The 26,311-nt window shown below is 36.6% G+C and overlaps 5 protein-coding genes across 5 annotated transcripts; 1 reads left to right on the forward strand and 4 right to left on the reverse strand.

Moving 5' to 3' along the window:
- Positions 1 to 419: 419 nt before the first annotated feature.
- Tsp_11142 (putative PX domain protein) lies at positions 420 to 4,370 on the reverse strand. Its single transcript, XM_003372083.1, has 3 exons — positions 4,345 to 4,370; positions 1,691 to 3,048; positions 420 to 1,483 (listed from the first exon to the last, which is right to left on the reverse strand). Exons 1-3 carry the CDS (start codon positions 4,368 to 4,370, stop codon positions 420 to 422), a joined length of 2,448 nt encoding a protein of 815 aa, XP_003372131.1.
- Positions 4,371 to 5,496: 1,126 nt separating this feature from the next.
- Positions 5,497 to 15,250, forward strand: Tsp_11141 (conserved hypothetical protein). The gene is made up of 25 exons (XM_003372084.1): positions 5,497 to 5,640; positions 5,705 to 5,756; positions 5,947 to 6,165; positions 7,033 to 7,205; positions 7,308 to 7,484; positions 7,829 to 7,963; positions 8,028 to 8,249; positions 8,314 to 8,511; positions 8,568 to 8,708; positions 9,159 to 9,331; positions 9,431 to 9,693; positions 9,755 to 10,261; positions 10,605 to 10,723; positions 10,803 to 10,886; positions 11,255 to 11,510; positions 11,581 to 11,661; positions 11,753 to 11,839; positions 11,905 to 11,959; positions 12,205 to 12,352; positions 12,412 to 12,530; positions 13,710 to 13,975; positions 14,054 to 14,281; positions 14,334 to 14,497; positions 14,732 to 14,870; positions 14,940 to 15,250. Exons 1-25 carry the CDS (start codon positions 5,497 to 5,499, stop codon positions 15,248 to 15,250), a joined length of 4,461 nt encoding a protein of 1,486 aa, XP_003372132.1.
- Positions 15,251 to 15,910: 660 nt separating this feature from the next.
- Positions 15,911 to 20,317, reverse strand: Tsp_11140 (branchpoint-bridging protein). Its single transcript, XM_003372085.1, has 7 exons — positions 20,254 to 20,317; positions 20,079 to 20,208; positions 19,217 to 19,385; positions 18,731 to 18,863; positions 18,242 to 18,358; positions 17,593 to 17,781; positions 15,911 to 16,176 (listed from the first exon to the last, which is right to left on the reverse strand). The coding sequence occupies exons 1-7, from the start codon at positions 20,315 to 20,317 to the stop codon at positions 15,911 to 15,913; spliced, it is 1,068 nt and encodes a 355-aa protein (XP_003372133.1).
- Positions 20,318 to 21,969: 1,652 nt separating this feature from the next.
- Tsp_11139 (zinc finger protein) lies at positions 21,970 to 23,623 on the reverse strand. The gene is made up of 6 exons (XM_003372086.1): positions 23,321 to 23,623; positions 23,136 to 23,249; positions 22,609 to 22,701; positions 22,467 to 22,578; positions 22,158 to 22,248; positions 21,970 to 22,105 (listed from the first exon to the last, which is right to left on the reverse strand). Exons 1-6 carry the CDS (start codon positions 23,621 to 23,623, stop codon positions 21,970 to 21,972), a joined length of 849 nt encoding a protein of 282 aa, XP_003372134.1.
- A 44-nt stretch (positions 23,624 to 23,667) lies between these two features.
- Positions 23,668 to 24,790, reverse strand: Tsp_11138 (hypothetical protein). Its single transcript, XM_003372087.1, has 4 exons — positions 24,787 to 24,790; positions 24,442 to 24,615; positions 23,870 to 24,414; positions 23,668 to 23,817 (listed from the first exon to the last, which is right to left on the reverse strand). Exons 1-4 carry the CDS (start codon positions 24,788 to 24,790, stop codon positions 23,668 to 23,670), a joined length of 873 nt encoding a protein of 290 aa, XP_003372135.1.
- Positions 24,791 to 26,311: the final 1,521 nt, after the last annotated feature.

The raw sequence follows: 26,311 nt of genomic DNA on the forward strand, positions 1-26,311 counted from the left end.
TTTGCTTTGGTGCACCTTTTTTTATAATTTTGAAAACGAATGTTTTTTAGACCTTAACGATGACCAATTATTATTGACAGACATAAATACTATTATTGAAATTTAAACACTTTTCATTTGCCATTTTGGCGATACTGTTGATCTGTCGGAATCAGTCACTATTAGTTGTTGATAGAGCAAAACTGAGAAAGCATTATGATTTGCAAGAAATGTTTGGAAAAAATAGCCATGCATAGTAATGATTGTGTTTATTGTTCGTTCGGCAGTAATGAGTAGGTAAAATGGATATTTTTTTATAAAAGCGTATGAAAAGAAACCGTAAGTGAAAAAAAATTTGCGTCTATTCGTATTACAAGGGGTTGCTTATTTATTAGGAATAAAAAATAAAGAGCAATATTATTGCTGTTGTTGTTGCTCTGCTATTGTCGTTTCTTTTCCATAAAGACAACGGATGATGATTGCTTTGTGACAGAATCAGCCTCAGGGAACAATCTGGCAAACAACGAATCAATCAGCACGTAGACAACGCGCTTGATGAGCGTGGGTGAGCGTAGGCATCGTTCCAGTTGCGGTTGCAAGTCGAAGCCAAAGAGCGGACGCAACAATGCCATCATTGTGTGCGCTTCGTCCACTGCACCAAAGTCACGTGGACAGTGTTGGCCGACAACGCCAGTAACGTCATCAGTGACCAATGCTTCAGTCAGCCTGTTGAGAAGGTGCGCCACACGACCGGCGCGGCTGGCATCTTTGAGATATCGGCTCAGGCGGCCCTTGACGAAAGAGTCGACCAATGCAGGCCAGAACCTCCTGATCACCAGTCCCAATGCAGCAGCCGGTGCACCGAAGTCGAGAATACGATACAACGTGAAAAAGATCACATCGATCGACCATTTGAAAGGAACTCTCAGTAGCTTCAACGCAACGCTGGTCGTCACCGGTGGAATGGGGCTGGTCGAGACCGATGGCGTGGGACCCGGAACCGTGATGCTGCTTTTCACGCAGAAAGTACGTCTAGTATTGCTGCTGCTGGTGTTGGTGGGGGCGAAATTTTTTAAAAATCCGGTCAAATTTTGACCACGCTCCCGGGAAAGCTTCACCACCGATGGCATCTTACGTATGACGTCGAACGGACGAGCGACCGACGGGGTCCACTGACCGCGAACGCTCAGAAACGCCAACAACAACTGCGAGCCTTTGAGCAACGGATTGGCAAGGAGCCGTTTCAAAAATTGATCAAAATCCGGCCGACGGCTAGCTACAAATGTTCTCGACGCCCGACCGCCGAACGTTTTCTTCGCCGGCAGTGGGAACGGCTTCAACAGCTGGTCGCCGTGGAATTCGACCAGCTTTGATTCGAGTGCGTAAAAATCCCCGTAACGACGATCCACCGTCCATCTGTCCTGCATCTCGTCCTCCACCTCGACAACGTACACATAAATTGTCCGTCCACTGTTCATCTCCCTTCTCGGTTCCACCCTAGCTACTGCTACTTTCCAACCGCTCAGATGTCTCCTACTACTGCCGCTATTATTATCACTGTTTTTGTTGTTCAACAACAAGTCATCATTATCATTATCCTTATCGTTATCATCATCCTCATCCTCATCCTGATATTCATCAATGTGGACATGAATTTCTTCTCCATGCGGTTGTTGGTTTTCTAATCTCCTTTCTGCTTTTTCTTCATCACCTTGTTCACCGTCCAAAGATTCATCCATTATTTCACCCGTCTCTGGAGAAAAAACTGCTTGAAAATAAAACGACGACTGTCGGAATGCGGTCTCGTGGCGCCTTTCCAACATTCTCAACGTGCCCGCGTGGGCCGTTTCCAAAGGTCCAGCAGCCAAGCGACCGAAACTCGCCGGATCCGACGTCTCCAACGCGCTTCTCAACACCGCCACGCCCGCCTCTCCAACAGTGCTGTGCAACTGATCGTCGTGCTGGTCGCAGAGCTGGTGCAGCTCATTGCGAGCCCGGGCCAGGCGTTCCACGTCCCCTTTACGCAGTTTGACCAAAATCTCGTTGGTCGAACAAAGGAAACGAACCGGCGCCAGGTCGGCTCGCTCGTGTTTCAGGTAGTTGACAAAAGCGAACAGCGTCGCCGGTTCGGCTAGAGCATCGGCCAGGCCGAAACGTTCTCCAGGCCATTCGTCGGACCCGCAGGCGAACCGAAAAAGCAGGGGCGTGGTCGCTGCACTCGAGTCCGACGATCCGTCCGCCTGGTCCTCGTCACCACCGTTGGCATTTTCCCTGCCCTGCTGCTGCACGCTTCGCCTGGACGAATGTTTGCCGCCGAGTGAGCTTGTTAAAAATTCAATCAACAAATTCGCATCGGTCGACACTTCCACCAACGGCTGCAGTAAGCCGAACGCCACCAGTTCGCGCACAAATACACAAGCTGGTTCTGACCACTGGTCGAAGTGGCTGAAACAAGCGCGGCAGAGCAGCAACGCCCAGGCGCGCAGATGACGCCGCTCGTCGGCGGCCGACTTCAATGCCGGGTGTATCCCATTGGTGCCGGGTCTGTTTCCATCGTCGGAATCCAAGCAGTCGGCGACGTGTATCGCCAGCACCGGTGCCAGCTGGTCCACCACCGTCGAACTCCAGTCCATCGACACCACACGGTCGTACAGTACAACAACCACGTGACGAATCAGCCGGCGTATCTCGTTGGTCAGCGTCACGCAGTCGCAGGCAGGGTCATGCCAGCTTCGCAAATATCGGCTCAGACAAGCTTCGCACAGTTGCTGCAAGGCCGTGTCCACGCAACGGGGAACCAGCGGTCGCTTGTCGAAGCCCCAGTTGCAGGTGGTCCAACAAAGATCACCAGGACCGCCGTCATCATCACGCTCAACGATTGGATTCGTGTTGGTCGACTTCGGCTTCACGTCTGAAATGAACTGAACGCCGGCGTTCGAATAGTCGGCATTTGTTGTTTGGTCAGTGTTTAGTGTTGTTGACCAGGCCAAAAGATCGTTCATCAACAACGGTTCACTCAACACGCAACCCACTACCAACAACCAACAACAAGTTATACACAGCGGAACACTAAAAGGAAAGAAAAAAAATCACCGAGTAAGTATGATTTTTCTCAAAAATTAAAAAGAAACTTTTTCCCCCACTATTCAATCCACTAAATTTAAATTTTCAACATATAATCAACATGGGGATTTAAACTGATATTTCAAAAATGTTTATTTTGTTTTTCTTCTTATTTCTACATTCTCAGTGCAATGTAATTTCAAAATAATTAATTATTCGTTTCAGGATGACCACTGGTAATATATTTGAAATTTTAATTAACGCAATTAATGAATATCACATTTTCAACAGGTCTGAATTCATCTGATTTGCTATGGAGACAAACATTTGGACAACACTATAATACTTCGGTAAATGTTATGCAAAACTCTCTATCCGACATGGAAAGATCGTTTAAAAAAATATCAATATACTTCGTCAAAGTGAAACAATTACAACTTTAAACAACTGGAAAAAATGAGCAACAGAAAAAAAACACCTATCATTGTGACGTCATAAAAAATATCAAATAAGCTCAAACTCGACGAAAATAATATGTTTACATAATTGATTCTTTTAGCGCAGTGGAAATGTTCAAATGATCAAATCAAAAAGAGTATCGAATGGAAAAACAACAACAAATACAACAGTATATTGTGAGAAATTTTACGACAAAAGTAGAGAACTCTTTAAGAGTTCCTTCATTTCAATCCAGTAAAGTAACAACACTGGGCAAATCAATCAATCGGGAAGTTAATTTGTACACAAAATGAAAATTACTGTAGACCAGATGGACCAGAATTATAGAATAAGAAGAAAAAAAAATATATTATATAAAATTACCTGTGTTTCGCAAGAAGAATGACAAAATTAAATAGCGAAATAGTAACAATCAGCTTCAGAATCATTCCTACAATAACGTACGAAATTTAATGCTGAATAAAAAGAATTGAATTCACAAATCATCATCACATTTGAATATGAACATCGACATAAAAAATCTAACTTTGGTTTACTATGAACAGAAAGTGTACCGAAGCAGCAAAAGCAGGCGGAAGTTAAAAGAAGACATGTGCTGGCCATTTCCTAAAATTTGCAACTTGTTGAACAATCCAGTGAACAAAGAAGCTGAAATTCATCAATGGACAAACACACATTACAAACTCTTTTACAACATTTAACACTAGTGATTTCGAAAAGTTCACTTTCTAATGAAAAACTGTCCGATTGAAAAATACTTTACAAAAATTCGTGCAATTTCACTTAATATCAATACTGAATGAATTCATACGTCAATTTTGATGAAAAACAACTGATAATCACCTGATCAGCTGGAAAGTAAAATTCATTTTCTGTAAATTACAAAAACAAGTAACCGTGATAAATGAACGATACTTTTTCACAAAACGTAACAGTGTCATGTCAACAAGTAAATGTTGACCGTTTATTCAATTGTCTCTGCTGCATATTGATTAACGTGACAATAATGAAAGAAAATCAAGGTCAATATACAGTTGTATTTACTATGAACAACGACAAATTAATTTTTGAGCGAAATTAAAGCAAATCGGCAGCAGCATTTGATGCGATAAATAGTACTGTTCATCTATAACCAGTAATTATATTGCGATATAGTTGCAGGATTTTTGAGATTTTTATGCAAATTTGAACACACTGCTAAGAATGAAAAAAATATTACTGACGGATGCAATTTTAAATATTACGAAGAAAAGAATTCCAATTATTTGACATTTATGGGTTAAAATTTTTGCAAACTCACACTAACACCATTATAAACAATTGATTTGTCAAATTAAAATGCTGTTTTTGCACTTCACGTCATTTTTTAATGGCATTTTTAACTTTGATACTTTGTTTCCATAACTGTATTAAGTGAAATAAAAAGTAAACCTGATGATCAATTGGAATTAAATTCTTTCACTTTTATTTCATGCAAAAATAATTAACTTTTTATCATGTAGATAAAAATGTACACAAAACTTGCAAACTGAAAAACATCACGAAAAACTCACTATATTTGAGAAAATGAAAACGACAATACTTCTTTTGAAATAAAATGTTTTAAAATTATGATTGAGCAGTTTTTAGCAGTATTTATTAAATAAGCATCTTTTTTGAAAGCTTTTTGCTATCTGTTATATTACGTCTTTATTTATAATATACCTGAATATCATTTACTGTACAAGATCTTCAGTGGACGTACTGATGATATAGTTGTTAAGGTTTTAAATGAAAAATTTTATCTTCAAAGTACCAGATATTTTTTAAACAATTTTCATTTTTTGATTATTGTTCGTCTTCATTTTTGAAATAAAGATTTAATTTTTGTGATAAGTTTTTTAGTAAAGTGAAATGAATGATCTGTTACGAAATTTGAATTTTTTGAATGTTTTGGCAATTTTGAAAGATGTATTTTGAATTTTTTTATTGTTTAGAAGTGAAAATTAATTGAGAATGATTTGGTTTGATGGAAAGAAATTTTATCAAGCTGTTGTGAATTCCATTTCTGAGGACAAACCTAGCAGAGAAGAATTGGAAGCTTTGCAATGCATACTGAATGAAAATGTAGATAAAATTGTCCAACTCATGCCACTTCCTGTGAGTAGTTTTGATGAACGCTCAGTTTGAGAAATACATATATATAAATGTGTGTAATTTTTAGAGAAGAAATTCGGATGATCGTGCTTTGGTAATTTCAGCGCATGCTGAAGGAGGTGCGGATTTGCACGGTGATGACGAAAAGATTGAACTTTCAACAACTGTGATTAACGAAGCACTGATTATTAGCGATACATTTGATCTGAATGAAATTGCGGCAGTTGACTTACTTTATCTTGGTTTTTATGTTTTTTTTTAATTTTAAATATGATTTTGTTATCCATTTTATTATGTTTCATATTTTAGGCGAGAGAGAAAATTTTAAACAGTATGGATTTACCAGAGGACTGTGCGCGGTGTATTTGTTTTTCAAAAGATCATGGTATTTTGCGGAAGCGTTGAGAGCGATTGCTTTGAACATTAAAGGCAGAAGATGGGCATGCGACAGGCCATTAGCAATGACGGTACTGCTGTCAGAATATATGTCCCAGTTGCTCAGCAACGGCCTGTTGTATAATACATTGCGTTTGTTTTTTTATTATTAAGTTTAATTTTTTAGAATTTGTAATAATAATGATTGTGTATTTTTAGGATATATTACTGAGTTCGATTTGAAAGGTCTGCTGTCGACTTTGGAGCATCCGGACGTGAGAGGAATTGGCGATTCACGTCATCGCAGAATGGTAAATCACTTTGATAATTTCTTGACCGTTTCGAATTAATAGTTTGCTACATGTTCGGTTTGAAAATTGGAATAATTAGTTTTTTTTGTCAATATGTTTGAATTTCAAGAAAAAAAAATATGACCAACAAAAAGTGATAGTGGTGGAAAGTTTTTTTTGTCTTAGGTCAGTGATGTGATTTTCGACACTGTCCTTGCGTTGTGCGATGTGATTTTCTATTCCGCTTGTCAGCTGGCACCGACGTACAATTCTATTGAAAAGACGTTGTGCTTTTTGTGCGAAATTGATTTGAAAAATGAACAATCGCCGGAGAAGTGTTCCATCCTGTTGTCGATTGTATTCAGCGGATTGGAGTTGATTGACCAGTCGGAATTTTGCGACATTTCTGCCAATCGGAGTCGTAAAACATTTTTTTCATAATTTTTTTTGTAAAATTTGCATATTTCAATTTCACAACTTGTTGTTTTACAAGATTTGATCGACTGGGACGTGGTCACTCAGGTGTACGATTGTATGTTGGTCGCGCAACGATTGATCCGTGATGCGCAGTGGGTCGACACGGGCCTGAAAGGGGTCTTCATGCTGGCCCTTTCTTCGGGTATACGGATTTTGCGCCGGTCGCCTTCTTGTATCAGCATCGACGGTTGGTGGTGTCAAATTTTGACTCTCTGAAATTAGTTGTTCCATTATTGGATTGTAATGTTTGCAGAAAGGCGCGATCGTCTAGCTGACGAAGAGGCCCTTTTTATGGAATCTCTCAAGCACAAACCGTTCCATTATATGCGCCAGAAGCTGCTTAGCGATGATATTTATCGGGATGAATTTCTCCAACGACGATTTCACGTCTACCTCATCCAATTGCTCGTCTTTTTCCGAACAAAGGTGGAGAATGATCAATTTATGCAAATATATATATATATAATTGTGATCAATTTGATTTGATTGTTTTTTGTTTATTCTTAGTTCAAAGATTTACGCTTACAGTGCGAAAATGTATCGTTGAATCAGACGGCTGAGGCAAAAGATTCGTTGCACTTTATTCAGTTGGTTTTGCTGATCAAAGAATTTTATCAATACGATCCGTTCAACTTGCATCTCGGCAATGCTTATTTCGATTTCACTCCAACCCCCTCCTTGTCTCCCGATCCTGAAGCAATGGAAGTGTGTTCATTATTTTTCAAATTTATTATTATTATTATATAATTTTGCATAATTTTTCCCTGGTTCTTTTTTTTTCGTTTTTGTCGAAGAATGAACTTGTACGTTTTGTGCGAGGAAGTGCGGAATTTTTGCCGCCAATTTTGTACAGCGACTTCATGGATATGTTGAATTCATTGGCGACGAGCGAAGAAGCCGCGCTCGCTTGTTTCAACTTGTTGATGGATTTTTCCAACCAAGGTTTGTTTATTGTCCTGTTTGCTTGTAAAAATTGTCCACCTCTTGTCCTATGACCAGGCGAACAGTTGAAAACTTGTTCATTGGGGCACATGTTTCTCGCTTTGCAGCAGTATTCCATTAGTTTGGAACAAGCGATCGCAGCGTCAGGTCTGACCGAAGTTCCAATTTCCACTGAAATCGATCCAGTCGAATTACAATGCTTGAAACGATGCTTGTATCTCATAGCCGCTTTGGCCGAACGGGTGCATTTGAATTTAGCTTTGTTTGTTTGTTTGTTTATTCATATTCAATATTTCTGATTTGAAGAATCCATTGCCACGGTCGATGATTTTCAACAGCAAAGATTGGAATTGTTCCACGACATTGATCAATTTGCTCGGCTATCCGTTGCCGGTAGATTTCAAGCAGGCAATTTTGGCTGTGCTGGATGCGTTGACCAAAACCGAAGAATTTGCACTTTCCATCTGTTCGGCTGCCGTAGAATCCGGCCTGTTTCACAGTACCAACGGACGACATAGTGCATTTCTGGTATGCAAATTTCCCACTTTATTATTATACGGATCTGTGTTCTTGAATTTCCAATCGCATGTAGATTGAACTGTTGAAAGAAGATTCTGAGAGAGGTCCATTTTTGTTGAGCACTGCGTTGCTGAATTTGGTCAGAACTTCAGTGCATCATCGAACTTTCATTGAAGAAACCGACCCAACATACACAATCTATCTCAGTCTTCTGCTGCACCGTATTATACCGAAAATTATGACAATTACTGTAAAATGCACCAGTGAAAAGGTTTGTTATTTTTTGTTTCGGATTATTGTTATTTTTCTTACAATTGCGTGTTCTAGGTGGAACTGTTTAATTTATTAATTGAAACGTTGTACGATTGGATGATCAATTTGGGTAATTCATTGGAAAATATACGGTCGCGGGCGTTGGCCACGGAAGTGTTGACGTCAGTTTTGACCGGCGGTCGGCTGTACAATTGGGTAAATTGAAAATTTAAAATAATTGAAAAGTAATATATATATACATATTTTTTTTCGTTTAACATATTCTTTTTAAAATTATTATTCGTTTCTGAAAATTGCAAACAATCAGAAAACGAATGGAAATTAATTTTCTCATTAAAGTTACCAACTTTGACGTGCAGTGTGCATGGTCGAATTTATATGAACAGAAATGACACAATTGTCAAAGCGTTTGAAGAATAATATTTAAAGCTGTTTTTGCTTTTCAGATTCATGACATTGTCGAAATGGGTTTTAAAGAACTGGACAAATACGAAGATCATCATCATATCAGTAAAAATGATGCACTTTTTTTTTCTTTTCTTTCATCTTCTTTTCATTTATATTCAATTATATTTCAATGTATAATATAATATGATGGAATTTTATTTTCTATTTTTTCCCCCAGAAAATAAACCGCTGTTGAAGCTGTTGACAAATGTATTGAAATTTTGTTACGACATTGCGGTGAAACATCGGCAAATTTTGCACGACAGATACGAAGCCCAATCGATTCCAGTAGAAATGGAAACCGTGAATATGCTGATGATATCCGGCCAGTATAAATTGTGCGAAAATCGTTTCATTTGCATGCTTATCAAGTAAGAATTGTTCGTATTCTTCTTCTTCTTCTTTTATTTTTCTCTTGTTTTGAAATTATTTCAAATTGAATTTTGTAAAAAGAAAAAAAACCATTTCAGATTTTTCTCCTATTGTCCATTTCATCCGATGCTTTCTCTGTTGGCAATTAAAATATTGCGCGAAATCAATTTTGCCGAATTTCCCCAATGGTCCGTTCTGGCCGCTTTAGCATCCGAGGTATGCTGTGATGTGTTTTGTGTTCTTGTTGATTCCAATGGTGCAAATTTGCAGCAAGATGTGTCAAAGGTTATCTATTCGTTTGTCGCGTGTCTGGATATTGACGGTGTCGATATTAATCAGGTTGATTCTAATGCAAAGCTTGGTAATTTATGCTAATTTGCAATTTTAAGTTCATTTGCAAAAATTGCTTATTGTTGTTTTAGAAAGTTTGTTCAAAAAAACCGACGCTCAAATACGTGGCATGGTCGCTTTGGAAATGTTGGAATTTTTGAACGACAATATCACTTTCGTGTCTCGAATGGATCCCAGAAGTGGCATCAATACTACCACCATACCCAATTCCAGTAGTATTGCGTTGTTTGTGGCCGGATTCGACATTCGCAATCCCGAAACTACTGTACTGGAAGAGATGGGTAAATTTGTTGTCTGGTCGAATATGTTTTCTTTATCTCCATTTGCCATTGTCGCAGGCGTCCAAGGGACTCGGAAAACTGTACTTCACGCTGCGTTGGAGATACTTGCCTCTGGTCTTGACAAGAACAAAGATGCTGTGAGTTTTGGAGCTCTGCTGGAGCCGGCTTACCGTTTTTGCTATTTGCTTTGCGAAGTGCGCAGCAGTCGCGAAGTATTTTTGCGTTTTGTTCGTTCAACCCAAGATTTCGTATTTCGACATTTTTCCCATTTTGTTCAATTTTTCGCTTCTGAAGAAGGTATATACTGTCGATTGTATTCAAAAATTACCATTCTATTAATGTTTTTCTATTTCACACTTTGCGAGCATTTGATTTTCTTTTTTTTTTTTTTGATCTTTTTTTTTCAGGCAAGGCGTGTTCACTTCGCATGTACAATTGCATGTGCTACGTGATGAAGATGGTGTCGTTTGAATTGGAACAGATGTTAACTGTCGAAGGAATTAACGATATGCAACGTTATTTTGAATATTTTTTCAACGGTAGGGAAATTTATGTATTTTATTTTTAATCAATTAATAACAATAGAACAACAATTGCTCTGTATCGAAGCAAACAATTGGTTCATTTATTTCGTTTCTAGGCGATACCAAATGGGACAGTGTGCTGTTTTCTTTGATATCCAATCGTCCGTTGCTTGAAGAACCATTGCAATGGACACCGCCAGAATTGGAAAACATTGAAATAAATCGCGTATTGCCGGTATGTGTTGTTGATTTGATATTGATTATTGGAAAATTCATTAAACAAATTGTTATAATTGATAATTAACCAATTTCAGCTTCTCAACACGTGTACAAGTGAAATACCGACAGGCTATCGTTTGTGCTATTTGCCAACGTTGATGGCCACTTTGGAAAGGGAGGTGCATTTGTACATGAAAGCAAACTTATATCCGTCGGTGGATTTTACCAAAGTCTGTTGTACTTTTCTGTTGATGTGGAGAGAATGTGAATTTTAATTTTAATGTATTTGTTAGGATTTTCAACAAATAATCAACGCAGTCAAAGAGTACAATCAGATTCAGCTGCGGTCGTTCATTCGTAAAGAATATTTCACCGCCTGGCAAAGCATACTCGAACGATTGATCATTGTGCAGCAACGTTTCGATTCGACATTCAAAATGCCAATTAATTGTATTTTGCAAATTTTGGAAGCACTGTTAACTCAGGTATTATTTTCTTATTTTTTCTTTTATTATTATTTTTCATTTGATCATCATTTGTCGTCCAGGATTTTGTCAATTTGACCGGCAAAGTGTCGAAGGCGGTATTCATTTTGGGCGCCTGGTTTCGACGTTTGAAAGCGGTCCAACGTTGGACTACTGCCGAATTTATGGACAAAGCCATCGCCGGCAGTTTGACCGAAGAGGAAGTCACTGAACTGCCAACCGACATGATCGAATATTCCAACAATGAAACTGAACCTCATTTGTTGCGCAGTTTGACTTACATCATGCATTTGTTGATACGTCGAATCGAATGCAATGGTCTGTCTGTTTTGTTGTTTCTGGTCTATTTATTTGCATAAGTTGTTTTTTTGCTTGTATTCTTTTGTAGAAGTTCGACAATCAGAAGAATCACAATTGTATTATTATTCAATGTTTTTGCTATTTTTGCACATGCTTCCATTTTTGAGCGGTAATTCAATTCATCCAATTTTAATGAATTTCTTCAAATTGTTTCATTTGAAGAATTGAATTGAACAAATTTTTAATTATACCGATTGCAGTGAAAAATACATTCCCAATGTCCCATTTTATTCCGGATAAAGTGTTGGGCAGAACGAAACTTGCCCAATCCGAAGAATTATCCATACGTAGGTGTTTTTTGTTCAGGCGTTCTTTTGCTTGGACCATTTATTTTATTGTTCACTGTTTTCAGCTGATCAACAACAGTACGCACATTCGTGGGAAATTCGAATGGCCAGCGTTGAAGCGTTGTTGCAATTTCCATCGGCAGTTTTGCAATTCTATGCGGACAGTTTTTCTCAACTGCTTTTAAACGACTGTTGCGATGGTCCTACTGAAAACAAAGTTTGAATTTGATTGATTCATCTTTCTTACACACACATATATATCTATCTGTCTATGGATGTATGTATATAATTTTAATTTTTCACACACTACAGATGATTGCTTTGTCATGCGTCACGTCGACAATTTCCATGGTCCATAATTTGAGAATGAACCTCTGCGAGACTAGTATATTGGGCGGATATGTTCGACATCACGTCGACGCTTTGCTGGACGAAGACAACGCCCCGTTGAATGGAGTTCTTTCTAATGCAAAGGCAAACGGCTCTCCACACGCTCTGCACATTGCACGATTGGTACATAAAGCAACGACAACAACAAATCGATATACCAAACTTATACTTCAACTTTTCAGGCTTTTTTGACCACCATTGCCGCTGACAAAAACGGTGCCTTGCATTTGATCCAACTGAATACATTTGAAAAGCTGGCAGAAATGAACAGTTATGAATTACTATTTCCAAATCTTGACAGGTGAGCTTTATTTGTTTTATTTATTCTCTTCTGATTTTTTTTTCAATTCTTCTCTTTCTTCTCTGTTCACTTACGCTGTTCGTAATTTTTGCATATTATTGCGCGTTGCTATTGTTAGCCACTGTTACTTTTGCTCCGGGTTAAATGCTTTTGGCAGTACAATTCTATTTTGAGATCAGTTATATTTGCATAAATTTGCATACTCTCCAAGAGGTTACAGTACGAATGACCGAGGTCAACGGGAAAAAGTGGCTTTTTTGACGATTCAAATGATTTTGAATTTATATTTTTAAATTGGAAAACATTCCTTCAGTTTGGTATTTTTGTAAAAATTGAAAGTTGACTGAAAATTTTGAAAAAAAATTACAATAAATTGCCAATCATCGAACAGAACTGATGTTTGAATATCATTTGCATAATTTATGCATGCCTGCGCATCAGTATTGGTGTTAACGTGCATCTGAGAAAATGACTTTTCTTCACATTTTTCCCCTTGTGGTGGGACTGGACACCGGTCTCCGGTCTTCGGTCTCCGGTCTCCGGCTACCGATCTTCGGTTACCGCTTTCCGGCTACCGATCTTCGGTTATCGCTTTCCGGCTACCGATCTCCGGCTTAACGGTCTCACCACAAGTTTCTAGATTGTATGTAATGCATGCGTTTTTTTTAATTGTGCACCTTGCATCCTAAGCCCAGATGACGAACCCAGTGGTGTGCATATATATTCAACTTCATTTTTGTGTTTGTGTTGCAACTCTTTTACTGATTTTTTTTTGATTTTTCTTTTGTTTCATTTGTGTTTTTTTTGTTCGTAGTAACTGTTTTCATTTCATTTCTGCACGAATGCACCCCTTGCACGTAAAGTTTTTTTTTTCCATTGTGGTCACATGATCTTTGATCTTTGATCACAATACGCACTTGCATGTTTACTTACCTGAGTGATTTACTCAAGACCAATCTGCTGGTGCAATATTAATCTATTTGCATTTTTCTACTCGTATATGCTACGCCTTTGGATGAGGCGTGGATTTTAAATGCAAAGCTGTACAGATTAGTAATTCTTTGTTGCAATTCAAACACGGGAAATACAGTTGAATGTCAAGTATGCAGTTTACTTTTTTTTTATTCTTATTTGTTGTATGCTATTTGTATGTCTGAAATATTATTTTTCCATTTATAGCGATGAAGTTGACGGATCTGGCATAACGTTGGGACGCCGCTGTAGAACAGTCATGATGGCTGTTTTGCAGATGTGCTCGACGGTGCTTGACCATTTCGAAGATGGCCATCTTGTCTGCCAGCAAGCAATGCTCACCTTTCTCTCCAAACATGTGACAATGTTCTCTTGGTTGATCGACGCTCACAATGGTGTAGTGCTTGCCTCATTGGAAGACCTGCGATTATTGAAGCGTCTAGTTGCTGTTCTGACGCCTTGCACGCGTTTAGGTAAAATTGAATTGGCGAGACCGACAATTCATTTGGTTGGTCATTTGATTTGGTGAATGTGAGTTGTTGTTTTTGTAGAACTTTTGCAAGCTGCCGTGGATAATGAACGCACGGCAGTTGCGAAGAGCTTAAGTCAGCTGTTGGGACGATTGTTGTCTTGTTTCACAGAATACATGACAAACTTCGAAAACAACCATGACTGTGTCGACTACGATACATTGATCGTGTTTGAAGATTTTGAGCTGCATATTTTGCAAATTGCCGAAGAACTGATCGACTTTTGCATTTTGCATATTGGCGTTGGAGGTGACCAATAATAATAGCTTTTTCTTTCCTGTTTTCAAACGGTGTTTTTCAGGTTACAAAAGGAAAAAGTATTCACCGTTTCTTTGCCTTCCGGCGATTCCACAAGACTGCGAAGAGATTGCTTTGTCGGTTTTGTTGATTCAAATGCTCCAACAATGCGTCGTCTATTGGAAGACTCATTGTGCGAAAACACCTTTGGAGAAAGGCATAGATTTGGTGCGTTTTGTTTATTATGCTTATGCTTATGCTTATGCTTATTTCATATTTCACTTTTATATCTTTTTTGCCACGTTTAGAATAATTTTTCCTTTGGTACTAATTTGGATGAAATTGTGAAGAGGACACAATTGTATAAAGAAGTTTCATATAATATACATGGAAGAGAAATGTTGGGCAACATCCGTTCACAGCAATTGGTCACTCTTCAAAGTACTACGTTAATTGTTTTAGTGTTTTAGTTTCAGTTTTCATTTTTCTTTAGCGCTTTTTGAGAAGACCCTGTTCGCACTGCGATGTCACATTCTTTCCACTATTTACCGCTACGCTGATTCAGCGCAACCGGTTAACGTGGAGAGGGGTGGTGTCGTTGGTAAGGAGCATTTTCCCTTCTTGGTCTCTTTTGCTTCAATTGATTATATCAATATTTTCACAATTGCAGATAACGGAGATGCGGCATCGAATGCTGAGGCAGAGTTGCTTGCATTGAAATCGTTCAGGTCTACTTTGCGTAACGACTTGACAGCTGCACTTTTTGACAACTTGGTGCAATTGGCAGATGTATGTGAGAGAAAAGAGCGTCAAATTTTGTCAATCCTTTTCCATTCTTTTATTCTAACGTTTGTTCTAATTTTAGTTTTTCGTGGCCAGCGAGCAGTCGATACCGGCCTGGGATATTTTCTCAAAGCAGAAATTTTCTCACGGCGCCATACAAGAAATTCGGGACCTTGTGTGGAATTTTCATTGACGTGATGATATCTCGCTTGAAATAAAAACTGTATTTTCCAATTCTTGCACTTCTTTTTTCTTTCAAATCGGCGCAAATCACGCATATCCACCCAATCGTGAGCGATCAACCTTGCTCAACTTAGCCATTCCAATGGGAGCAAAATTTGAATGCAGTGCATCTGAATGTTGCACCAAAATGCTTGCCATGCACAAATGAATTGCCGATGCCGACTTTCATGAAAGTCAATAGCCCAGATAGCCCGCGAATTTATATTTAGCATAAGCGATAAAATTTGTACTTTGAGCTCCGTGAAATTCCGTTCCTGAACAGTTCACAACACATTGTAACATAAAAGAAATTAATATGCACTGTACATTTGAATACATTTTTTGCTTCGATGAAATGCATTCACGTCGTCAAATGACGCCTGTACGTGATTTGAATATTTCATCTGCAACTTCATCATTTGACAATACAGTATGGATGGAATTTACATTTTGACAGATGACGACCATGATCTTCAATTTACCATTTGTTTGTTCAACTTGAATGTGTGATAATGGTATGGTAATTTTTGTTTGGAATTGCGGAATCTACTACACGGCAGTGTTTATGCAAATGTATGCTGACTTTACTCGCTAAATAAACTATCATCAAATCAGTCTTCTCAATCTCTCAGTATATTATGGCTTTCGAAGAGGGGAAATATTTGCATAAAGATGCTTATCACCGCGTTGCCATTCACGAGACTTGTGAGTTGGCAAAGTCATCATATTCAACTGTTTGTTCATGTTGCGCAGTATCATTTTTCTTTTATCTCTTTTTCCATTCTCTTTTTCTACGTTTTCTGCTTGTCGACATGTATGCCACAGTTCCACAGCTGCAGTTGGCATTCTGCCTATTGCCTCCTCAGTGCAAATCTTTGAACACCACAGCCCAGTGAAATTAACTGAATGTCAACAATTTACATACAGGTATGTGATTTTTGTTATCTTACTTTCTGTTTCACATTGGGAATGACACGCTGAGCAAAAGGCTTTGCATTTTAACAAATTGTACCGCATAATTGTCCGAAAAGGTATTACACATTTTTCTCAAAAATCACACAGGCAAAGTTTATTTATGTAATTGCACGAAATGAAAATTCAATTTTTTGGCAAGCTTTTTTCGAATGGAAAATGATTTTTTTGAAATTCATTTGTCTAATTGGTCAAAAGCAGATTGTTTACGAAATATTATAAGCGTCATAAGTTAGTTGTTCAGTTTGTTGCACTTCAGCACCTCATAATTTGCTCGACTGTACGATGTCACATGATAAAAGATAGCTCACACGTAGTATTTTTTCGTCATCATTGTTCCATCAGGCGTATATACAGTCAGCAGTTGGTAAAGTGCACATAGAATTTGCCAAGAATTTCCACGCACTTATCCAAAGTTGAAAATTATGCAGAGTAATTGAAAGGAGCAATAACTTCACATTTACAAATAGGTTTTAGGTGAAACAAATGTCCATTTATTTATTTTAAGTAAAATAGTCTGAAATGCAGGTTTGAATTATATTTTGTGCTACCAGCGTTACTAGCTGATCTTCAATTCAGTCTAGTTTTGTCTGATTTATGCTGTTTTCATGAAAATATGACTGAATTGTCGCCAGATGTGCGGCAGCTTCTTTGCGAATAACTTTATTGGAAAGCAGTAGTTGTCTTGACTTTGGCTAGTTCACGTTGTCTGTGATACGCATGCTTATTCTGATATAGAGAACAATAAACTTTGCTCAGTATCAACAGTTATTACAGCGGATGATAAACGTAAAGCGGCCAGGAACGCGCCTAATGTGCACTTAAGTACTATATATTGCGGGCAGTAAATCCCGTGGATCTTAGCAAAATGATGCACTTAGCCAAGTTCTGTACTTGTCTATTATTTTACCATATAATTAACTATATGGAATTTTGTCAGGCCAACATCTTGTGCCCATAACCAAGTTAGACTGCATATATTTGCTGCATTGGAGTATTTATTTGTTTTGCAACTGAAGTCGGCTATATGGCTTCATAGCATGCTTGAAAAACTTTTCACTACCTACATCAACTTGACAAAAAAATTGGCTTGAATTTATTTCAAAACAAATCCTCACTAGTGTTGCTAATTAATTAGACTGCTTATCCTTTACCAGGAATTGGAAGCTTTCCTGGCAATTTAGGTTTGGGCAAGCCACCTGGCAAACTTGGCTTAGCAGACGGAGTCTTTCCTGGTGCAGCTGGAGCTGATGGTTGCGGTGCGGCGGGAGGTGCTGCTTCTGGGGGTGTTGGTGGAGCTGCTGCTGGAGGCGTTGCTGGAGGTGCAGCTGGCATTTGTGGCTGACTGCCAGCTGGTGGTGCCTGGGGTTGATTTGCTGGAGGCGGCGGAGCATTGCCAGCACCTTGATTTGCAGGTGGCAAAGGTACAGGGGGTGGGATCACACTAAATCCTGGGTAATTAACTTGCATTGGATATCCCACGCTTCCGTATCCGTATGACATAAATTCCATTCCATAATTTGGCATTCCATAACCTAAACACTTGTATCTAACAGGTTATTTGATTTTCTGATAACCTCGTAATCATGAATTAGCGTTGTTTTTAATTTATCGACAACTGTGTACTGATTGTAGTGATTCTAAATTATACTGTGAAAAATGGGGTGTAAGTTTTGCTTAAACTTAAAATCTGTTTTCAATGTAATGGAAAAAATGTAAAAACCAAAATTCAATTCGCCTCAAAGAAAGTTTGTAAATGAAGCATTGCATTTTTTCAGCATCAAATTGGCGCATTACACTAAAGCTGGCTTTCTCTTAATAGTACTGATAATTATAATCAGAAAACGTTCGTCGATGTGGTTGCATTCGAAATTTCTTTCAATACAGTGATGAAAAATAGAACAGCACTTTCCTCGTTTCAGAAATTAGAATCAGAAATTTCAGCAAAATAGAGTTTTTCAAATCGTATACAGTCGTTGAAAGTAGCAGTCTTACCGTACATAGACATTGAGTCAAACGTTAGACCAGCAAATCCACCTTGGAAAGGTCCGCCCATGTATGATTGGGGTAGCATGCTTGGATAAAACCAGCCCTGCCGTAATGAAGTTGATCCTAAAAAGAAATAACACTCACAAATATGTAATACTTTTTTAGTGTTCAATTTATAATTTAATGAACTGCGAAAGTAATGTAGTTGTTGTAATTTTTGAACAAAATTGCACACTTCTTAGAGGTGCGTTTCGATTTCAAAAATCTAGGCGCTCCAGTAAATTTTATCGTGATACTTTCAGAATCTACCTATCAGTGGTGTGTGTGTTTTGTTCATGTTGTTAATGCAAAATAGAAACTTCTATTGTTTGTTAATTTAGCATTATTTTCTAAAGACAAGGTTTTCTTTTATGCTCTGCAAATCTGTTCTTATGTTCTGTAAAAACAATAGAAGCAAAGCGTTGTAACGCCATTTGCTGGTGCTTTTGCAATTACCTTCAACACAGGCTTGCTTAGAAAATTTAAATCGTTTATTTTGTGGGCATTTCTTCAGTTTCCATACACCACAAGTACTGCTGGTTTTATCCGGAACACATGTGTAATATTTCACCGCGCTCTCTGATGGCTGCTGAAGGTCAGTTATAAAATTGCACCTTGCTCCATTTTGTAGAATATCTTTTCCTAAGATAATTTATTATTTATTATTATCAAATAAATCTCATGGTTAAATTTTGAACAAAAGCACTATCTGCTAAATGTAATGCTAATATTCATTCAATATAATTTCAAAAATATTGCGACTGATGTTTAGTAGAATGTGCAGGTGTAGATGATTATGCATATATAGAATTGAATTGAATTAATAAATTAATTAATGCTTATGTTGAATGGCATTTTTATGAAACAATGAAGTTTATGAACTGGTCATTAACAGATCTGCAGTTTATAAAAAAATTGACATAATTTGACTAATTAATTAACCTCTTTCATATGATGAGCATTCGTTGTTTTTCTTCTTGGTTTTCTAAAATTAAACGTATTACTTGAAAAATTCATTATGTAAATTTGTTCTTCTACGTATTCTAATGTTTGCTGGTTTGCTCGATTTTGTGGTTGACTTTGCTCAGTTGCCCATGTCTTCGTTTGCGACCTACAAATGGCCACATTCATAAATATATGCATTCTAACTTTGCTCGTGTCATCGGCTATTTCCTTTTCAAAATGCATTATAAGCCAATAAAATCTGTCTAATTCTATACGTCAGCGAATGGCATTTTTATGCGAACAAATTTCATGAAGAATAATTGCAACTGACCAAGTAGTTATATCAATATAATTATCAATCAAGACAATGAAGGAACGTTAGCAAAATTTCACAACATAGTGAACCCTTTGAAAATTTCAGATTGCTGTAATGGAAAAGTTTATAAAATAGATGAATTGATTGCAAGCATGTCATTAGTAGCCTAATTTTAGTGCATTATAGTAATTAAGAAATAACAAATTACTCAAAGCCTTCAAATCTGATGCAGCTGACAGCAATGAACATCAATAATAATGAATCATCAACAGAATTTTTCAGCAATTTTTAAACTGTTTTAAGAATTTTACAATTCAGTCCTTATTTCATGGCTAATATTTACAATTTACAATTTCACAATTTCCATTACATATTTATTTCATAAGCTGATAATTTTCTCTTTTTGCTTCACGTTATAAAGTTGATCTAATTTTCAATTTCAAAATTCTATTTTGTGCAACAATATCTGAAGCATATTGCATGCAATTTCTTGAAATAAATGTTATTAATGCTTTAAATAATTTATGGTAACATAATGCATACCCTAAGTTTGGTAGATTTTCAGCATGTGCAGAATCTGTTTGACAAATAGCTCCATCAGAGTTAGGAATACACGGTTGTCCAACGGTAAATGTCCTCACATCATGCAAAGAATACGCAAGTTTCAAAAAAACTGTAAAAAATATTGTTTATGGGTAATTATAAAAGTGAAACATACTTAGAGCTACAAAAGTTGCTGCATTTAGCCATTTCAAAGGAATAAAGCAACTGAATGCAGTCATTGTTGTTCACTGAACAGTAATATTTACTTCCTTGACGAAGGACTGCTGATCTAGCGGCAGTGCAGTGTATAGTGAATGCGTGGTCAGGAAAATGCTACGTATCAATTTCCAACACTACTGATTAATCAATACCAACCTGATTATACCAAATACGTAAGTGATTGCAAAATAACAGCGCTACAATAACATAATAATACAAACATAACAATAACAAATAATACTTCTGCAAATAGGCATGGTATCGACAGTTAAAAATGCTTAATTGCGGAAAATGTTAATTTTATTTTTTGTGCCAATTCTCAATAAATACAGAGGCTGCTTTTCACACAATCCTTAACTGTGCTGCTAAAGTTGAGCATCTGCTTGCAATTATTTTTGCACACACGCACAACTTTGTCAAGTTGAAGAAACACTAACGTCCATCAATTATCTTAACAATTCTCATGCAACACTTACCGAAGAGAGAATATGTGATATGCAGAAACCAATACAGAAGATTGCATTTTAAATATAAATATAGGCTTTCGATTATTTAACAAGTGCAAAATTTTGGAAACGTGAGCATATTATAAATCATCACGTGTTACGTAATTATTTAATTTACTGTTTCTCATTAAGTTTTAATTACTGCAAAATAAATTGGTTGGTGTGTAAAATTCAGCACTGTGGATAATGATACATATTTTCATTTATCATAAATTAATCATAAAGTAAGTATTTAAGATGATGCTTAAAGTTTCACGTCAGTTAATGCTTCAAATTCATCGTGTAACTTTCTTATTATTCTAATTTATTTTACTTCATATTCAGTAGTTTATATATATACATGTATATATATATATTCTGATGATCTGGCATTGTATATTCTATTATATATTCTTATACATATTATGTATGCTTATCATATATGCATATTCTTATACATTTTATATAACACACACACAGATATAATATTAAATAAAATGTATGATTTGTAAATTATCATAATGTATGTTGAAGTCCCATTAGGTTTAAATTAGCATATATACCAGAAACCACTTTTTCCTGCCATAACAGAGGTCATGAAATCGTTAGATACAATATTGAATATTCTACATTTTCTACACCAATAATGATAAATTTCTATATGAAGCATCTTTAACTGTAACTGTTCTTGTATGTAACTGGCTAACTGTAACTGGCTATGTAATTTTTTCTTAATATTATTTATTTGTGAATCACTGTTTCTCTGACGTCAGTCTGGCGTACTTTGCCTGAATTTGATGGTGCAATATTTGCTATAAATATTTTCTCCTAATGTCATCACCGATCAACCACAAGAGTTAAAACAAAATCTTTTACGTTTGCACGATTGCAATGCAATGCTGAAAACAACATTTTATAGCATAAAGATGACATCAGTGTAGAACAAAAAGGTACATTATTTTTTATTGCTTTCTTTTTATATGTTGAGCAATTATGGAGGCATTCATAAAAGTCAAATTTTGTTTTAAAAGCAATGACAGCATCAAATAACTACATTGATTATAAATAAATGAACAAATAAAAAATGCGTTCACAGCATATTCAAATATAATAATCATGCATCAACAAATATTCAATATAATAATCAGCAATGACAGTCTGCTAGAGTAAGATGTCATCTTCAAGATTTACAGTACTTTTACGAGATTTATAACAGCGATGATAAATCCTATTGTGCACCGTTTCCTGTGCCGATTTTTGCTGAAATTCGTCGTAAATCGACGACCACATATATCACACAGATATGGCGTTTCTTTCGTGTGACTAAAATACATTATTAAACAATCATTGCGTAAATGTCAACTACTTTTAATACCTTCTATAATGTATTCCCAAACTACTGTTACTGGTGAATTGTTTTCCACATACGTCGCACGTTTTCCATGGAAATTTGTCCTGTGTTTTACCTGAAACTGCTGATTTTCAATTTAATAATAAACAAACAGACTGTCATGCAATAATAAAACAAAGCAGCAAGAATAGCACGGCAAAAATTGAAATCAGATCTGTACTATTAAAAGAAGATTCAAAATTTACTATCGTTAAGATGTGCATCAAAAATGTTTACGAATTATTGCAGTGGAGATGTTACTGACTGTTTATGTAGCCATATTACTAAGCTTACTTGGTTTATGTACTGCTTGCGAACAACTTGCCGCCATCGCCGACTCGTTTACTTGATCTCTTACACCATCCATAATACTTTCATGTGTTTTTTCTTCATTACTTTTCAAACACTGATTAATATGTTTACATAAAATAGATACATTCTGGAATGCCTTTCCACACTGGAAGCACACGTGGGAAGCTTTTTCTCCATTTTTCTCAGGAAGTACACCCATTCGCGATTCACTAGTTGACTAAAGCATAAAAGCACAGAGTGAGAAATTAATAGTAAAATTTTATATTAAATAAAACTATGCACATAAAATTCAAAAATTAGTAGTAATTCGAAAACTTCTCTTCATCGTAATGATATGAAAAATTCAAACTTTTAAAAAATGAATGCATTTTTTCAAACTGTGCACTGTTTTCTCAAATATCAAATATTTCAATAGTCATTAGTCTAACTTTTTTCTGCTTAAAGAGTGCCAATTAAATATTAAATAGTAAAAATATGCGCTACCGTGGTAGCCTCTGTTTTAGTCTTCGATGTTAGGAAGAAGTATTCACAATATTTCAAACATAGCTTCCAAAGATTACAAAACATAGAGTTCATACTGCTATTAATTTCAAACGTCAATCCATCCCTTAGCACGCGCCCTTTAGAAATATTTGTTCCACTAAGTTTTACCTGTGTAGTTTGTGTTCCATTATCAGTAGAACAATCAGCAACTTCTTCAGATTTATTATTATGTATTTGTCGATCTGGTGCGCTTTCAGTGTTCTGTTTGTCTGCCTCTTGTATCTAAAATTTGCATGAATATCACCCTCAATAAAACAGGACGGTGAAATAAAGTCATGTGAACTGGTTCATACGTTTTTTGGTATATTTCGTCTTGGATAGGAAACGTCTACCTTGCCAATTCCATTGTTCGTCAGCTGCTCTTGATCGTCGCGATCTTTGTATGCTTCATCAGCATAAGTTTCATTCTGAAAAGTTCCTTCTGTCGTATTCTGAGCAACACTAGAATGTGCGGAACTGTGCTCGAAAGGCTGCATTCCAAATGTACTTTCTAGGAAAGGTTGCATCAAATTATCGGTACAAAATACAGCAACTTCTTCAAATGTACTACTTTGCATTTTTGGATCTGTTGAGCTTTCAACGCATCGTCCTTTCATGTTTTGTTGAAAATCTAAAAATCAAATCATCAGCTGAACTGAAATCATGTAAATTTTGCTTGAACATTACACTGAGCAAATCTGTTCAGTGGTGTCAAATCATTTGAATAGTCATGCACATTGCTACTTCTTTTAGTCCGCAACTGCTTTTGAGTGTTCGAATCTGAATTCACTTTATCAATATGCTTTTTGTTCTGAAAAATTCCTATTTATTCAGAAGAAAAACAACCCTTTTTGAGATAATACCTGTAGTGCATACTGGTCATTCATCATCGGTAGAAGTTCTTGTTCTGAATTCAAATATGTTTCTGGATTGAAATCATATGGTGGAAAAAAAGGAGTCCATTTTGCACTTTCTGTGGCAGAGAATGTGTTACTATCATTAAATACGGGACTATTATCAAATGGCCATTCCATTTCATTATTGCCATTTATTTCAAAATTAAAGTCGATTCCATTTAAAAGTGGAGGTAAATCTTGGAAGCTGTCTGGCGAATATTCACTTATACCTGCAGCTGTGTTATTATCTTCTCTAACAGGGGTATTCAGTAATTTATCGTTGCTATTATCGGTTGAATCAGGTAATTCAGAGAATGGTATTGTTTTTGGCAACTTGGTATTATCCACGGTGGCAGTTCTGCTGGTCACTGATTGACTGGATTTAGTGTTTTCTGTGTCAAAGAAGATGTTACTATCATTAAATACAGGACTATTATCAAATGGCCATTCCATTTCATTATTGCCATTTATTTCAAAATTAAGGTCGATTCCATTTAAAAGTGAAGGTAAATCTAGAAAGCTGTATGACGAATATTTACTTATAGCTGCATCTGTGTTATTATCTTCTCTAACAGGGGTATCCAGTAATTTAGCGTTTCTCTCACCAGTTGAATCACGTAATTCAGAGAATGGTATTATTTTTTGCAACTTGGTATTATCCACGGTGGCAGTTCTGCAGGTTAATGATTGGTTTCCTGCACGGCTCTGCGTGTCTTAAATATTATAATATTTAATGATTTAATTCCAATGATTTATGATTTATGTAATGCAATTTAGAGAGTAACAATACAAAATGAAAATGAACATGCAAAAAATAAATTTCAAATGCTACTTGCCTTCAGCATTCGGGAATGAAGCATAAGAATTGGATAGATTGAAGTTACTCATCATAAACAGTAAATGCCTGAAATGTATGAAATTTTATCAACAATTTATGAACAATTTGTATACAGCAGTATCAAAAGATTGAAAATTAGTAAATTGCTAATATTTCTTCAACATGTTATGGCATAAAAACGTTGAAAAAGCAATCAAAATACCAGTGTGATGTAATGACAGCCAAACATCCTTGATAAATCTGTATTATAACAATAGTGGAGATAGAAATCTGGAGCAAAAATGAAAATGAAATGAACAGGTGGACAGAAACTGTGGACATTGCTAATAATCACGGTGTGCGTGAAAATGAAATAAATAGGAAAGGTTTATATCTGCAGATCATTCATAAAGACAGAAAAAAGGAGAAAGAGAGTGTGAGAAAATCCATAAAGAAATGTCATATGAATGTGATGAATTGGACCCAACAGAATGAAGCAATTCCTGCTGACAATGCATGATGGCACAGGCAGATTTATAAGTAAGAGAGAGACGTATAGAATAGCTAACAGTATTCAACCGTGTTGTACGTATCAGTTAAGCAGCACTTGTCAAATGAGGAAAATGTTGAATTCTAAGAACGCACTGTGAAATGATTGGTGCTCTAGTCTTAATACATATCCCACAAAAGCACAATTCTCAAACTCAGTTTTACTATATTTCAATACGATACACAATTTGCCATAACTGTCCCTCAGTTTGTCTATCAAAAAAGATAATATTTTACATGGAATATAGGAAGGCCAATAAGTTGATAACTTTGAAAGAATTCCACGGAGAACCATGGTTTAACACGCTTTACATGGCGTGCGCGTATGTCAAATACCCATCACGGAAGCAGAGAGAGGAAACCAACATTTAGCAGACCATCTGTAAACTATGAATTCAATGTCATACGGTTTGAACAGTTCAAAGTCCGCTGCCAGGTTCCAACAATTAATGTATTTGGTGCTAGCTAGGTAGTGTTAGAGGGCTTGCGTTCGGTTGCTTGATGATATTGATCATCATTATATTTGAACGACAAGTGAAGAACTTGGAGAAAGTTCTGTAAATAGTATTCTATCACGCAAGCTTGAAACTGAATCTGTAAATATGTTATCCTCAAAATAATGATGTTCTATATTAAGGCACATGTATCTAGGTGATCAGGTGCAAGAAGAGGCGGTGACAATTGCGCAATCCTAAGAAACTTGAATTATGTTCAGTGATTCTTGTGGCTCACCAGTTGCTTCATAAAATTTGTAAGAAAGTTTGCACATTTGAAAGTAACATTACATGTCTATTACAGGAGCTAACAAAATGGGTTTGGTACTACTCGGTCCCGCTTTTCTCTCATTGGTCATTACCCACGCTATTTTATTGGACCGTCAAATCTTAATCACAACTGAAGAGTTTGAATCAATGAGCAATTAGACAAAAAAAACCAATGCGACAAAGACTTCACTGAGGAATTAGACAAAGAAAACCATTACAACAAAGACTTCACGGCCAAATAAAATGAAAACCAATACAACAAAGATGAATCCACCACAG

Source organism: Trichinella spiralis, assembly GCF_000181795.1.
Source record: "Trichinella spiralis strain ISS 195 chromosome Unknown Scfld9, whole genome shotgun sequence".
Lineage (NCBI taxonomy): Eukaryota > Metazoa > Nematoda > Enoplea > Trichinellida > Trichinellidae > Trichinella > Trichinella spiralis.